The 13,329-nt window shown below is 46.5% G+C and overlaps 1 protein-coding gene across 1 annotated transcript; it reads left to right on the plus strand.

The window, feature by feature from the left end:
• The first annotated feature begins 1,688 nt into the window (after positions 1 to 1,688).
• Positions 1,689 to 11,476, plus strand: LOC148777256 (serine protease 52-like). The gene is made up of 6 exons (XM_088837653.1): positions 1,689 to 1,770; positions 5,101 to 5,293; positions 7,010 to 7,251; positions 8,561 to 8,703; positions 8,913 to 8,987; positions 11,207 to 11,476. Exons 1-6 carry the CDS (start codon positions 1,689 to 1,691, stop codon positions 11,474 to 11,476), a joined length of 1,005 nt encoding a protein of 334 aa, XP_088693779.1.
• Positions 11,477 to 13,329: the final 1,853 nt, after the last annotated feature.

The following is a 13,329-nucleotide window of genomic DNA, read 5'->3' on the forward strand; positions in this document are numbered from 1 at the left end:
TTGGACTTCCAGCCTCCAGCACTGTGAGAAGATAAATTTCTGTTGTGTAAGCCAGCAGTCTATGGCATTTCATTAGGGCAGCTCGGTTTGACTAAGCCAGAATGAAAAAGGAATCTCTCCCTATGTGGTCGGCCCTTGAGGTCACAACAAAAACACTTGAAAGGAAGCAGGCGGTTGTTTTGTGGTTCACAGTGGCTTTTTGAAATGCACAAAAGCATTTTTTAAGTCTGGTCTTTGAGATATAATTTAGGAAATTACCTTTTTAAGACATATGGTTCCATGAATTCTGACAACTGCCATATGGTTGTGCAACCACCACCACAATCAAGGCATAGCACTTTCCACCACCCCAGAAAGTTCTCCAGTGCCCCTGGGAACCTGCCCTCTGCCCCAAATTGCAGCCTCTGGTGACAGCTGGTGTGCTGTCTCTGCCTGTCTGTGCAGCATATGAAAGGTAATAGCTAGCCAGCCTCTTCAACTCAGCGGAAGGCCTTGGAGGTTCCTGTTGTCAGTGGTCTGCTCCTTTTCATTATTCAGGGCTATTGCTGTTGTCTGGATGGACCACTGACAGACAGGTAGGGTGCTGTTTTTAAGTCAGTTGTGTCTGATTGCTTTGTGACCGTATGGACTGTTGCCCACCAGGCTCCTCTGTCCATGGGATTCTCCAGGCAAGTATACTGTAGTGGGTTGCTGTTTCCTTCTCCAGGGGATATTCCCGACCCAGGGATCAAACCCAGAGTCTCCTGCATTTACAAGTGGATTCTTAACCACTAAGCCACCAGGGAAACCCATGTAGGTGCCGGTTTTCAGTAATTATTTATAAAGACACCATAAGCATTGCATACCACAGCACACATGTCTTAGTGTGGACCTGCGTCCTCCTGCAATGGTGTCTTGATAAAAATGTGAATTTGTGCGTACATTTGCTGGGATTTTGGGGATTCCTGGGGGTCTGAATGATGATCGTGCACACGCTGTGCTCTCCTGTTCAGAAGTTCAGGGCCAGCCATGGAAGCCATGGAGGTAAGCCAGGTGACCTTGGGAATCCTTTATTTATGCCCTGTTCCACCGTATGTGAACACGTGCCCTCCAGGGCCCCAAAGTTTGCAAATACTTATAGTTGCAATGAAATATTTCTCTCTGCTGAGCCCAAATTCATGTTGTTTTCCAAAGAAAGAGATAAGAGGCTGTGTCTCCCATTTCAGGCCCCCTCCTGGCAGAGAAAAGATTTGAGTTAGGTTGATGAATTTTGATGTAGGACTCTGGGTCTGTGCTCGCTCCACTGTGTCACCTGATTTGCTAGGATCAGCAGTCTTGGGTCCCTTCTGAAGAACACCTTCAGCTCTCTTTTTTCCCTGCCGCATGAGTGAATCTGAGATGCCTCGATTTACAGGAGACCAGCTGGTGTGGAGTCCTTCCACTCTGCTGCCCCCCACCTCGCCAGTTCCACACTGACCTCTGCATCCCAGAGGACGGCTCGTGGAATCATCAGCTTCCGGTCCAGGATGCCTCCTGGCTGTCTTGTCTGGACTGTGCTGGCTCCACCCAGTGCCCTATTGTGACCTGGGCAGCAGGCTGGGCTGTAAGAGTGCAGGTACAGACAGCGAGGCCCTGAGGGGTCCCTCTGAACTGTGCATGAGCAGTCCTACCTGAAGCCTCTCCATGGGCTTGAGTCAACGCCAGGGCCGATGACAGGATGGAGGGCCGGAAGAGCCATGCTCCTGCTGCCAGTCGCCCTGCTGCTGTGCTGGCCACACAGCAGCCTGGAACGTAGGTCTCTGCTGGTGTTCGCAGTCTGTGCCTCTCCAAGGCTCTCGCTCCTTTGCCATCAGGTGTATCACCCGGGAGCTTGTTCAAAGGGTCAGGTTCTAGGATGCAGATTCTGTAGTTCTGGGTGGGATCCGTGCAACTGCCCCTCCAGTGAATCTGATGCCAGGGCCCCTGGACCAGACCTTCAGATCATTGCTCCCCACATACCCCCAACTGTGGAGAAGCCTGATGTGTGTAACGTCTATGTTAGGTACCAGTTGTCCAGAGTGAATGGCCAGTGTAAGTAAACCCCTTGAGAAGGGTAACCAGCTGTCCATCTGAAGATGCGAACTAGCCCTGTCCTGCAGCTTTAAGGCTCCGTGTGATCCTCAAAAAGGAATTTCTCTGCTGTTTTCTCTTTGAAAACATTCTGAAGGATCATGTGGAGCCTAACTGATCTAAGGCAAAACGTAAATAATATAAGCTATAATGAAGGCAGTGTCTTAATACCTACTATGGATTCTCCCTGGGTCCGGAGAACTTAGGGAGACTCGTGTTATATTCTCAATTTGTGGGTTGACAGATAGCAAACCTCTGTTGCATGCTGGGAGCTGTTTATTTTTCACATTGGAGGATAATTGCTTTATAATGTTGTGTCGGTTTCTGCCACACAACAAACTGAATTAGCCTTAAGTGTACAGCGTGCCCTCCCTCGCACCCCCTCCCCACCCCTCGGTGGTCACAGAGCACCCGGTTGAGCTCCCTGTGTTACACAGCAACTTGGGAGCTGTTTTAGGAGAGAGATGTCTCTTGGTTTTGTCTTTGTTTTGGGTGTGCAGTGTGATCTTAGTTCCCCGATCAAACCCATGCCCCCTGCGGTGGAAGTGCAGAGGCTTAACCACTGGGCAAGTGGGGAAGTCCAGAAGAGAGGTTTTATAGCAGAGAATGACATATTCAATCCGTCCCCTTAAGGAGTTTTACTGTCTAGTGTCTGGAGGGAACTATTAAACGTAGAAATGAGTGAATATAAGTTAATTCTGGTTCCTGTTAAATGGTATGAAACATATAAAACAGGCTAATGTGATGGGCGATCTGCAGGGGAGTGCTGAGACCGTCCTAGGAGGCAGTTGTGGAAAGCCTTTCTGGGACGACAAGACTTGGGTGGAGACCCATCCTATGAGAGGGAAACCTATTTCCAAGCAGAAGTGACAGCAAGTGCAAAGGTCCTGAGCTGTGAATGAGCCGTGTGTTTTAGAGGCAGACAGGCCGGTTTAGTTGGAGCAGAGTGAATGGGGGGGGGTGGTGTTGGAGAAAGATGGGCTCATAAAGGCACAGTGAGGATTTTGGGATTGTATTCAGGTGACAATGGGAAGCCATCAGAGAGTCTAACTGGGAGAGTGAAGAATGAGATGTGCTTGAGAAAGACATTCTGGCTGCTCCAGAGGATAGACTGTGGGGGTGCAAGAGTGGAAGTGGGGAGAGGCATTAGTGAGCAGGACGGAATAATGGCCAGGCTGGGTTATAGCCAGAGGGATGCAGAGGAGTGGCTAGCTTCGGTTTCAAAATTGTTTGGTAATGTTGATGGAACTGGTGGCTCGTGGGGAGTGAGAGAAAGAGATAACTCAGGGATAACTCCAGCCTGATCTTCTTGCCTAAGCAAATAGATGGGTGTGCTACCATCCGTAGAACTGTGCCAGGCTCATGAGAAAGACATAGACGTGAGGTTAGGCAAGTAGACGGTTCAGTTTGGGCTGCTTTAAGTTGGAGCTCCTCTTAGATGTTCTTATGAACTATGGAATAGGACAGTTGTTAAAGGGGCGGAGCTCAGCAGAGAGGCCTGAGGGTAAGCATGAGAGCTTTGAGTCTGTATAATGGTGATACTTGAACTTGGGCTGCGCTGGGCATTTGGCATTTCAGCCAAAATGCATAGGGGATGAAGCGGTCTGAGGATTCAGCCTTAAGTTTTGGAAGAGGAGGTGGATTCAGGGAAACAGTATGAGAAGGAATGGCCACTGGTGTGGGAAGACAACCAGCAAGGACATCCTCCCAAGGACACATTGCACAGAGACAACCTCAGATTGAACCAAGAGTCTTGGGCTCAACTCAGACTCCCTGATCCAGACTTGAATGAAACCAAATGTCATCCCTTTAAATTGATGTGACATGAAAAAACAGGCAGCAGTCTGTGTTAATACTTTTCTTTGTATTGAAGACGAGAGGACAGAGGCTCAGAGAGGTTAAATCAGTGGCTCTAAGATACACAGCTAGCAAACAGTGGGGCCAGCTCAGAACTTCTGACTTCAAACCCTACTTCTTCCCCTCTTCACAGGTTCCCTGCCAGGTAGGAACTTTCCACGCTAAAATCTGGAAGACTTGAGTTGTCTCTCCAGTCATATTTCTCTTTCTCTCATGGTGACATATACTCAAAGGGTCTTTTTGGGGAAAAAAGATTTTCTGAGACATCCTGATGGTGCAGGCAAAGAAAAAATAAGTAAAAACCTAAGATGAGATCTCCCTATCTTAATCTGTTTGGTTACATCTCTGGATCTGGATCAGTTAGTCACCTGAGAAAAAATCTAGAGTCTGCAGTAATTTCATTTCAGTGGGATTTGCAAGGGAAGATCTCCAAATTCCCCCACCAGGAGTTTTGCTCTGTGGTGCTGGCAGACCCAAGGCTTCATTCAGTTTTCTATCTGTAGATTATAGAAACCCCTTAGGATCCCAGCATGTATGTGTTAGTCACTCAGTCGTGTCTGACTCTTTGTGACCCCAAGGACTATAGCCTGCCAGGCTTCTCTGTCCATGGAATTCTCCAGGCAAGAATACTGGAGTGAGTTGCCATCTCATTCTCTCCTAAAATTCACAACCACGTGTCTCTTATTTTCCAAGCCAGTCCCAACTCTCATCTTCCACAAAGTTTGAGCCACTGAGCATGCAAAAGTATAGAAGAACTTTTGTACTCACACAAGATTTTTTGTGTAAATACATTCACATTTCAATTTGCATGACCACTGACGGCTGCACTTAAACTGTGGTTGGTACTTAAAATCACATACCTCTTAAACAAAAATTCAGAATGAGGAAGCTAAAGATTGCTTCAATGTTTACATATAAGACTCAGAATAAAAACTGTTATGTTTTATATTAATATAAAATAAGAGGATGAACCTTCAGATTTCTGCACGGTTTTCCTAAAGATGTGGCATCAGACTTGCCCAGATCCCGTATCGAGGGGCGAAGACCATATGGTCGCATGAAAGTCTTACACAAGTATACAAAGTCTGCCATTTGTTATATTCCACTGTGTGATGCCCTGGGTCTCTCCGCCCTCTTCCTTCTTCCTGCTCTTAGTGGAATGTGGCCAAAGAATGAACACTTCTGAGAAGTCTGAAATTTTAGGAATCATAGGTGGGGTGCCTGCAAACATCAGAGATTTCCCCTGGCAGATTCGTATCCTTGAAAACGGGAGTCATCTCTGTGGAGGATCGATCCTCAGTGAGTGGTGGATTCTGACCGCAGCTCATTGCTTCAAAAGCAAAAATGAGTAAGTGTTGCAGATAGACTTTTTTTCAAAGCAATGTAGTAGAATATTTGCCCTGTATTGTTGTTTAGTCTCTCTGTTGTGTCTGACTCTGTGTGTCTACCCCATGGACTGTAGCCCGACAGGCTCCTCTGTCCTTGGGATTTCCCAGGGAAGAATACTGGAATGGGTTGCCATTTCCTCCTCCAGGGGATCTTCCTCACCCATGGATCAAACTCGAATCTCCTGCATTGGCAGGTGGATTCTTTACCATTGAGCCACCAGAGAAACCCATATTTGCCTCTGCGCTGTGTGCTGTGGTTAGTCTCCCAGTCGTGTCCAACTCTTTGCGACCCCATGGACTGTAGCCTGTCAGGCTCCTCTGTCCATGGGGATTCTCTAGGCAAGAATACGGGTTGCCATGCCCTCCTCCAGGGTATCTTCCCAACTCAGGGATCGAACCCAGGTCTCCAGCTTTGCAGGCGGATTCTTCCATCTGAGCCACCAGGGAAGCCCAAGAATACTGGAGTGGGTAGCCTATCCCTTCTCTAGGGGGAATCTTCCCGACCCAGGAATCAAACCAGGGTCTCATTCTTTACCAGATGAGCTACCAGGGAAGCCTTTTGACCCACATGCCTATTATCTTTTTATATTATTGACATATTTTATATTATTTTATATATTTTAATTATATTTTATTTGTATATTTATATAATTTTATTTTTATAATTGTAATTTATTTTAATTGTATTAAAATTTAATTTATATTTAATTTATTTTAATATTTATATTATTTACTTTTATACTTTATATTATTTATATTTTTAACGTTATTTTGCCCCGACATGCCTGTTTTTCACATTCATCAGGCATAAAAGAAAATACAAGGAGGCAGATACCTGTGTGGTTAAACATGATTCTTTGCAGGTAGAAAGAAGCCGTTCTCCCAGGACGCTGCACAGCTTGTTGTGTGGGTTCTACACTGCAGAGCAAATGTTCCTTTGCTGAGGAAAGGAACAGCATTTTGCCAAGTGCATGTAGTCCTGTGGAGACTCCTTTCCTAAGCATTGGGCTGACAGTGACCATGGAACTGGGGAATCCTGGAAGCATTAGGCCCTTAGGGTAGGCCTAAGGCCTGGCTGCATGGCAGAAGGTATTGTCTGAGCCCAAGTCCACAAAATAGTATTTTTGCAAAATTTCTCATTTGTCTGTAATACAGCCAGTCCAGCTTTTCTTGCAAATCAAGGTCAAGCCCCTCAATTACTTATGCCAGCAGTCTCCAACATTTTGGCACCAGGGACCGGTTTCGTAGAAGACAGTTTTTCCGTGGACCGGGAGAGGGGGTGGTTTGGGGATGATTCAAGCGCATCACACTGACTGTGCACTTTATTATTATTACATCAGCTCCATCTCAGATCATCAGGGTTAGATTCCAGAGGTTGGAGACCCCTGACTTATGCATAGCATGGCTTCCTAGACATTTGTTGATGAAATCTACAGGTGAATTTTGCCCAAGTCTTGCTGTTAGGTCAAGAGCTGGTTGGCCAGAAGGCAGGGCAGAGCAGTCAGGTCTGGCTCCTCCTCCTTGACTGCGAGCCAAGTGCAGAGCCCTGGCTGCCTCCCCCTGCCCTCAGGATCACAGTCTCAGACGGGGGAGGTGGGGCAGTCATTTTCTCCTAAGGTTCACTTTTCATCTTCCCACCACTTACCTTTTTCCTCTTTCTTTTATTTTGGAATAAGATCTACCTTGGAGGTCACATGTGGTGAAGAACATCTTGACACCCAGAACTTGACGAAGATAGAAGTGGACAAGCTAATTATTCACAATTATTTTGACAGTTGGTTCTACTTTAATGACATCGCTTTGCTGTTGCTCAAATTGCCTCTGAGCCTGGGTGTCAGGAAGGTGCCCATTTGCCTTTCAGAGGCCACTGACATACAGAGATGGAGGAACTGCTGGGTGAGCGGGTGGGGCACCACAGGTGAGTGACTGCGGCCCACCCCGGGGGTGGGGGCGGCACCCTGGCTGAGGTTTGCAACGAGAGGCAGACTCTGGAGGCTCTGCTGGTCCTCGGAGGTCTGCTTGGTGGACCTGGGCACTTCTGGTTCTCAGGGAAGGTCCCACCATGAACCTTCCTGGTCTGCATGGGAGCCACCCTTTCTGGGCACCCATAGCAAGTTTCAGGTCCATATTGTGAGACAGGAACCCCAAACAGGGCCTCAGGGAAAACCCAGGAAAACATATTCAGTGTCCTAAGGGTGATCTGGAGGAATTTGGAGGGACATACCAATAGGTAAAGGGCTGGGCTCTGGGAAGAACATGCTGATGTCAGCCAGGGCAACTCTGTTACAGTTGATGGAACCAGTTCTTCTCCCCTGTGATAAAGGGCTCTTTGGCTAAATCTCAAACCACAGACCCAGGCCAAGGTAGAGGAGATTCACGGAATATAAAATCGTCCTTCTAGAGTCAACTCCTGCTGCTCAGTTCAGCCGACCCATACAGTGGTATCCTTTTGTTTTCCTTCTTGGTTAATGTGACTTTCCCCATAATCATCAGGGGAAGGGAAAACAGATTCCACTTGGTGCTGTTCTTGGAAGGAGGCACCCGAATGGCTCTGCATGGATCCCCACATGGCCCCAGAGCTCAGATCTAGGTTAGATTCCTTCTTGGGAATTGCCCTTAGAAGCCTTTCAATAGCTTTAAAAAAAAAAAAAAGCCACCTTCTTCATGTAGGGTTCCTCATGCTTCATTCACCTCATTTTCATTGAAAGTCCTCTAGGATCCAGGCAGTGTTATAGGCTCCAGGGGCTCAGCAACATACAGAGAGGAAAACATGCCCATCTCTGAGAGTGGACATTCTAGGAGTTAGGCTCAGCTTGAGTGCATAGACAGTGAGCTCAGGGGCCCTGTCATGAAGTCCATCTTTTTGTGCCATGGGTTCCAGGACAGAATTTGTCACTGTGGGTTCTCTTTACATCCTCATGGATTTGAATCAAACACCTCTTTAGGATCCTAGCTGGAACCCGGCACCCTTGGCAGGACCAGAAGATGGCTCACTGAGGCTGAAGTCAATAGAAACCCAGTGCTTGGAGCTCTTGATCCACAGAGAGTGGGTTCAAGAGTCTCCTGGATATCCTTCTCCCTCCTCAGCCAGTCCAAATTTGGGTTGTTCCCTGGGCCATGGAGCGGTTCCTTGTTGTGGAGGTGAAAAGACATGACGTGGGTGGGTCCACTAAAGGGACCACACAGTGCTCAGGGTCCTTTCCCCATCTGCTTCCTTTATGGGTCAGTTCCTAAGCGGAGTAGAGAGACAGGGCTCCAGAAAGTCAATGTCCAGCTGATCAAGTGGGAAACCTGCTCTGAGCTGGTGCCTCTACTCACCAAGAGCATGCTGTGTGCCGGGGACCTTCAAGGTGGGAAAGATGCCTGCCAGGTAAAGCTGGGAGAGAGGCTGCCCCAGAAAGCTGGCCGACAGGGTGGGATACCTGGCTTCCCTCTCTCTCCTCTGAATAGGAGGTGGATTAAAACAACAGAGACGTGTTCTCTCACAGATACCAGAAGTCCCAAATCAGGGCATTGGCGGGGCTCCGCTCCCTCTCCAGGGTCTCGGGGAGGATCCTTCTCTGCCTTTTCTGGTTTCAGGTGGCTGCACGCAACCCTGGGTGTTCCTTAGCCTGCAGGTGCATCCTTCCGCTCTCTGCATCCATCTTCAATGATGTCGGTGCATTATTCCAGTCTGTGCCTCTGTCTTAAAATGCCTTCTCTTCTGTGTCTCTCTTAAAGTTTCTGTTTTCTTATAAGGACACCACTCATTGGATTTAGAGCTCACCCTGAATCCAGAGTAATCTTCCCCAAAGATCCTTAATTAGACCTGTAAAGACTCTATTTCCATACAAGGTCACAGTGATGGTGTACAGGGGGTTAGGACATATCTTTTGGGTGGACACTGTCAACCTGCTCCAGATAAGAAAGGGGGTCAGATGGCCTTCTCCCCTGTGTGTCTCCTCTGCTTTCTCTTCTTACAGGGTTGCCAGTCTTTGGATTAGGGCCCACACTAATCCAGTGGGACTTCATCTTAAAGGAACTAATTACATCTGCACAGATTCTATTTCCAAATAAGGTCAAATCCTGAGGTTCCGGGTGGACAAGAATTTGGGAGGGCTGCTCTGTGACCAAATGGGGGCTGTGTGGGGTAGTGGTTAGGGCCGCAGGCTGCCTAAGCTTCCCTCCTGGCTCCTCTGTACCCTGCCTGGGCTCCCGTCTGTGCCTGTGCCTTTTCAGATTTCCCCGTCTGTAAAGTGGGACAACTAAGGGTCTTTTGAGGACTTTCCAGGTGGCATTAGTGGTAAAGAACTTGCCTGCCAATGCAGGGGATGTAAGAGACACGGGTTTGATCTCTGTGTGGGGAAGATCCCCTGGAGGAGGGCACGGCAACCCACTCCAGCATTCTTGCCTGGAGAATCCCATGGACAGAGGAGCCTGGCGGGCTACAGTCCATGGGGTTGCACAGAGTCAGACACGAATGAAGTGACTTCCCACACATACATCTTTCACTTAGATCCCCTTCATCCCCAGAGAAGTGAGTATTTTTCTTCATTTTAAAGAGAGATCATGGGAATTTCCAGTGACTTCAAAGAATTAGGTAAGGAACAGTTTAGTTCAAATTAAGTTGATGGACACAGCAATTTGTTCACAAAAACAATTTGGTTTTAAAAACTCAAACCCATATACTACTGGGGGGAGAATTGTTTGTTTTGGATTTGGATTTTTGGCATGTCGTTAAAATGGTAATTCTTTTTTACTTTCTTGTGTGGCACTTAGTATTCTCAAAAATAAATCTTTGTAAGCTGTGAGACCCTATGTACTGCTGGATCCTATTTCTGTAAAATAATAATGATGTGTCTGTGTATTTGCAAACAGGGGGATGCATAAAGTTACACTGGACTAAGGAGCTGCCTCTGCATGGCTGGAATTAGTAGCGTTGTTTATTTCACTTATTTATTTGTGCACACGTAAAGAAAATGCCAGGGGTAGAGAAAGGTGTGCAGTGAAGAGGAAGTTCGCCTTTTATAATTGTTCTCCTTTTCACTCCCTAGAGAAATCACTGCCAAAGTATTAACTATATCTTACCTTTCAGACACAATTGTGTCCATTCTTATATATAAATTTACTTACTAACATTATTATGAGTATTCTTTATGTTCTTTCTTCATATCTCAGTTTTCTGATTTTTCAATCAAGATGCATGATTCTTTAATAGAAATTGTAAAATGGTCCAAAAGCTCTGGGGGCATGAAAGTTTGTGTGTTCCTTCATTTTCATGTCAATGACGTCTGTTCCACCTGGGCTTTTTTGGGCAATCTCTTTCATGATGCTTTAAGATTGGTAAATTGTTGAAACTTTTGATGTTTTAAATCGCAGTCTAACATTTTGATGCGATTTTCGTGCTTTCTGCCTTCTGAATATACAGTCTGTGCGCCTGTTGTCTTCAAGCAATGGCCTAGTGTAAAGCATAATGGATTTTTGGTTTGGGCTTTTCCTTTTTGCTATCGTGAACAACTCAGAGCAAAACGCAGCTCTTCCTGGGGAAACTGGAAGAATTCTGAAAAACCAAAAAGTGCTTAGAGGCAAAACAAATTTGGAAACCACTCCTTGGAACATCAAAATGAATGCATGTGACTGGACGATGATGGTGGATATTTACTTTTTTGACCAAATTGTCATTCATCGCCATTGCTTTTAACTAAACTGCTTGCTCCCTTTTCTGAGAGTTGAAGAGCTGGGAGCATAGTCATGGTTGGAGAGCCTAATCAAAATTAAAAACATCCACCCATCCAAGGACACCATGTGCTTTGTGCCAGATGCCCACCCCTCAATAGGCTGTAAGAGCAATCTGCTGCCACACCTTCCACTTCCAGACAACTTTTCTCTCCTAGGGTGACAGTGGGGGGCCTCTGGTTTGCCAGAAAAAAACCAGGAAAAGCAAATGGTACCAACTGGGCATTGTCAGCTGGGGAGTGGGCTGTGGCCGGAAGAAACAGCCTGGAGTGTACACACAGGTGTCTAGTTACCTGTCATGGATTGAGAAGAAGACCAAGCTGTCAAAAAGGCCCTACAAGCATGAGGCAGACTCTGGGTACAGTTTGCTTCTATCGCCCTGGGCCATCTTGGTACTGTATTTTCTGATGTTTCTGTTATCCCCATGATTAAACACTGCATTGGCTCAAAACCAAGTGTCCTTCTCAGCCTTTGAAGTAAGTTCAAGGGTGGGCTGTAGGTTGCCAGGAGGGATTCTGATGCAATTAGCCGTGCCTGAAATAATCATATACCTATATGTGTGTGTGTGTGTGTGTGTGCTCAGACGCTCAGTCATGTCTGGCTGTTCGTGACGCCATGGACTGTAGCCCACCAGGCTCCTCTCTCCATGGAATTTTCCAGGCAAGAATACGGGAGCCGGTTGCCATTTCCTCCTCCAGGGAATCTTCCTGACCCAGGGATCAAACTCGCATCCCCTGCATCTCCTGCATTGGCAGGGGGATTCTTTGCACCACCCGGGAAGCCCCAATCATCTACCTACAGCAGGGCTTAAAATACAACCAGGACCCACTCAGAGGCCTGTGGCTCCCCTGGGAGCAGGAGGCAGATTACCGACTTGACCCTGAGGCCTCTCCAAGAGTTTGGAGGGAGCATCTTTCCATGGGGAGTGGTCCAAGGATCTCTGAAATAGAAAGCCTGTTCTTTTTCTCTCTCACAATCAGGTCTCTTCTACAGCTTCTTTCATTTTTCCATTTCTTTTGCTCCTGCATGGAGAAACATTTCAACTCCGTGCTTCCTTCACTCATAGCTCATCCCTGAGACCTACGGACTTGGTCTCCAGAAAGGTCCCTGCCCTTTACCTTCCTTTGTTTCCACTTGGTTCAGAGCCCCAGTAAATGCTGCTTCTGGCTCTCAGAGACCACAAGTAACAACGCTGAGATTCAGGATCAGCGTGTCACTGGCGTAGAAATGTCCTAGGGATGAGGCGGGAGAGAAACACACAGCTCATTGGGTGGTTTGCTTTTCTGTTATTGAGTTTCATGAGCTGTTTGGAAATTAAGCCCTTGTTGGTCCAATCATGGGTAGAAGACCTAAACAGGTATTTCTTCAAAGATGACATACAGATGGCCAACAGGCACATGAAAAGATGTTCAACGTCACTCATTAGCAGAGAAATGCAAATCAAAACTACAATGAGGAATTGGTTTCAACCAGTCAGAATGGCCATTATTAAAACGTCTACAAATAACAAATGCTGGAGAGGGTGTGGAGAAAAGGGAACTCTCCCACATTGTTGGTGGGAATTAAATTGGTGAAGCCACTATGGAGAATATTATGGAAGTTCCTTAAAAAATTAAAAATAGAGTTACCATATGACCCAGTAATCCCACTCCTGGGCACATACCTGGAGAAATCTCTAAATTCAAAAAGATATATGCACCTGTATGTCTATAACAGCACTGTTTACAATAGTCAAGACATGGAAGCAACCTAAACGTCCACTGACAGATGGATGGATACAGAAGATGCGCTACATACATACACAACAGAATATCACTCAGCCACAAAAGAGCATGGAATAATGTTATCCGCAGCAACATGGATGGACCTGGAGATTATAGTACCAAGTGAAGTAAATCAGAAAGAGAGAGACAAATACCGCATGATGTCACTGGTATGTGGAATCTAAATGAACTTATTTACAAAACAGAAACAGAGTCGCAGACATAGAAAACAAATTTATGGTTACCAAAGGGGAAAGGGGTAGGGGAAGGACAAATTAGAATACAATTTTTTAATCTTATTAACATGTCTTTAGAAGACTCAGCATGGTCTGGCTCTTCCTATCTCTCTGGGATACTTCTTCCTAATACCATCCTCATTCACAACCATTCCAGGCCCATCGGCTTCTTTGTTCTCAAACACCACAAATTTCCCCCTGCCTTGGGCTACATATACTTCCTGGTCCGTCTGGAAAGCTTTTCCTTCAAGCAACCACAGTGGGGATGCTGACAATGATTAG

This window comes from Moschus berezovskii, chromosome 7, assembly GCF_049115385.1.
Source record: "Moschus berezovskii isolate FMDL1 chromosome 7, NW_MosBer_1.0, whole genome shotgun sequence".
In the NCBI taxonomy this organism is placed as follows: Eukaryota; Metazoa; Chordata; class Mammalia; order Artiodactyla; family Moschidae; genus Moschus; species Moschus berezovskii.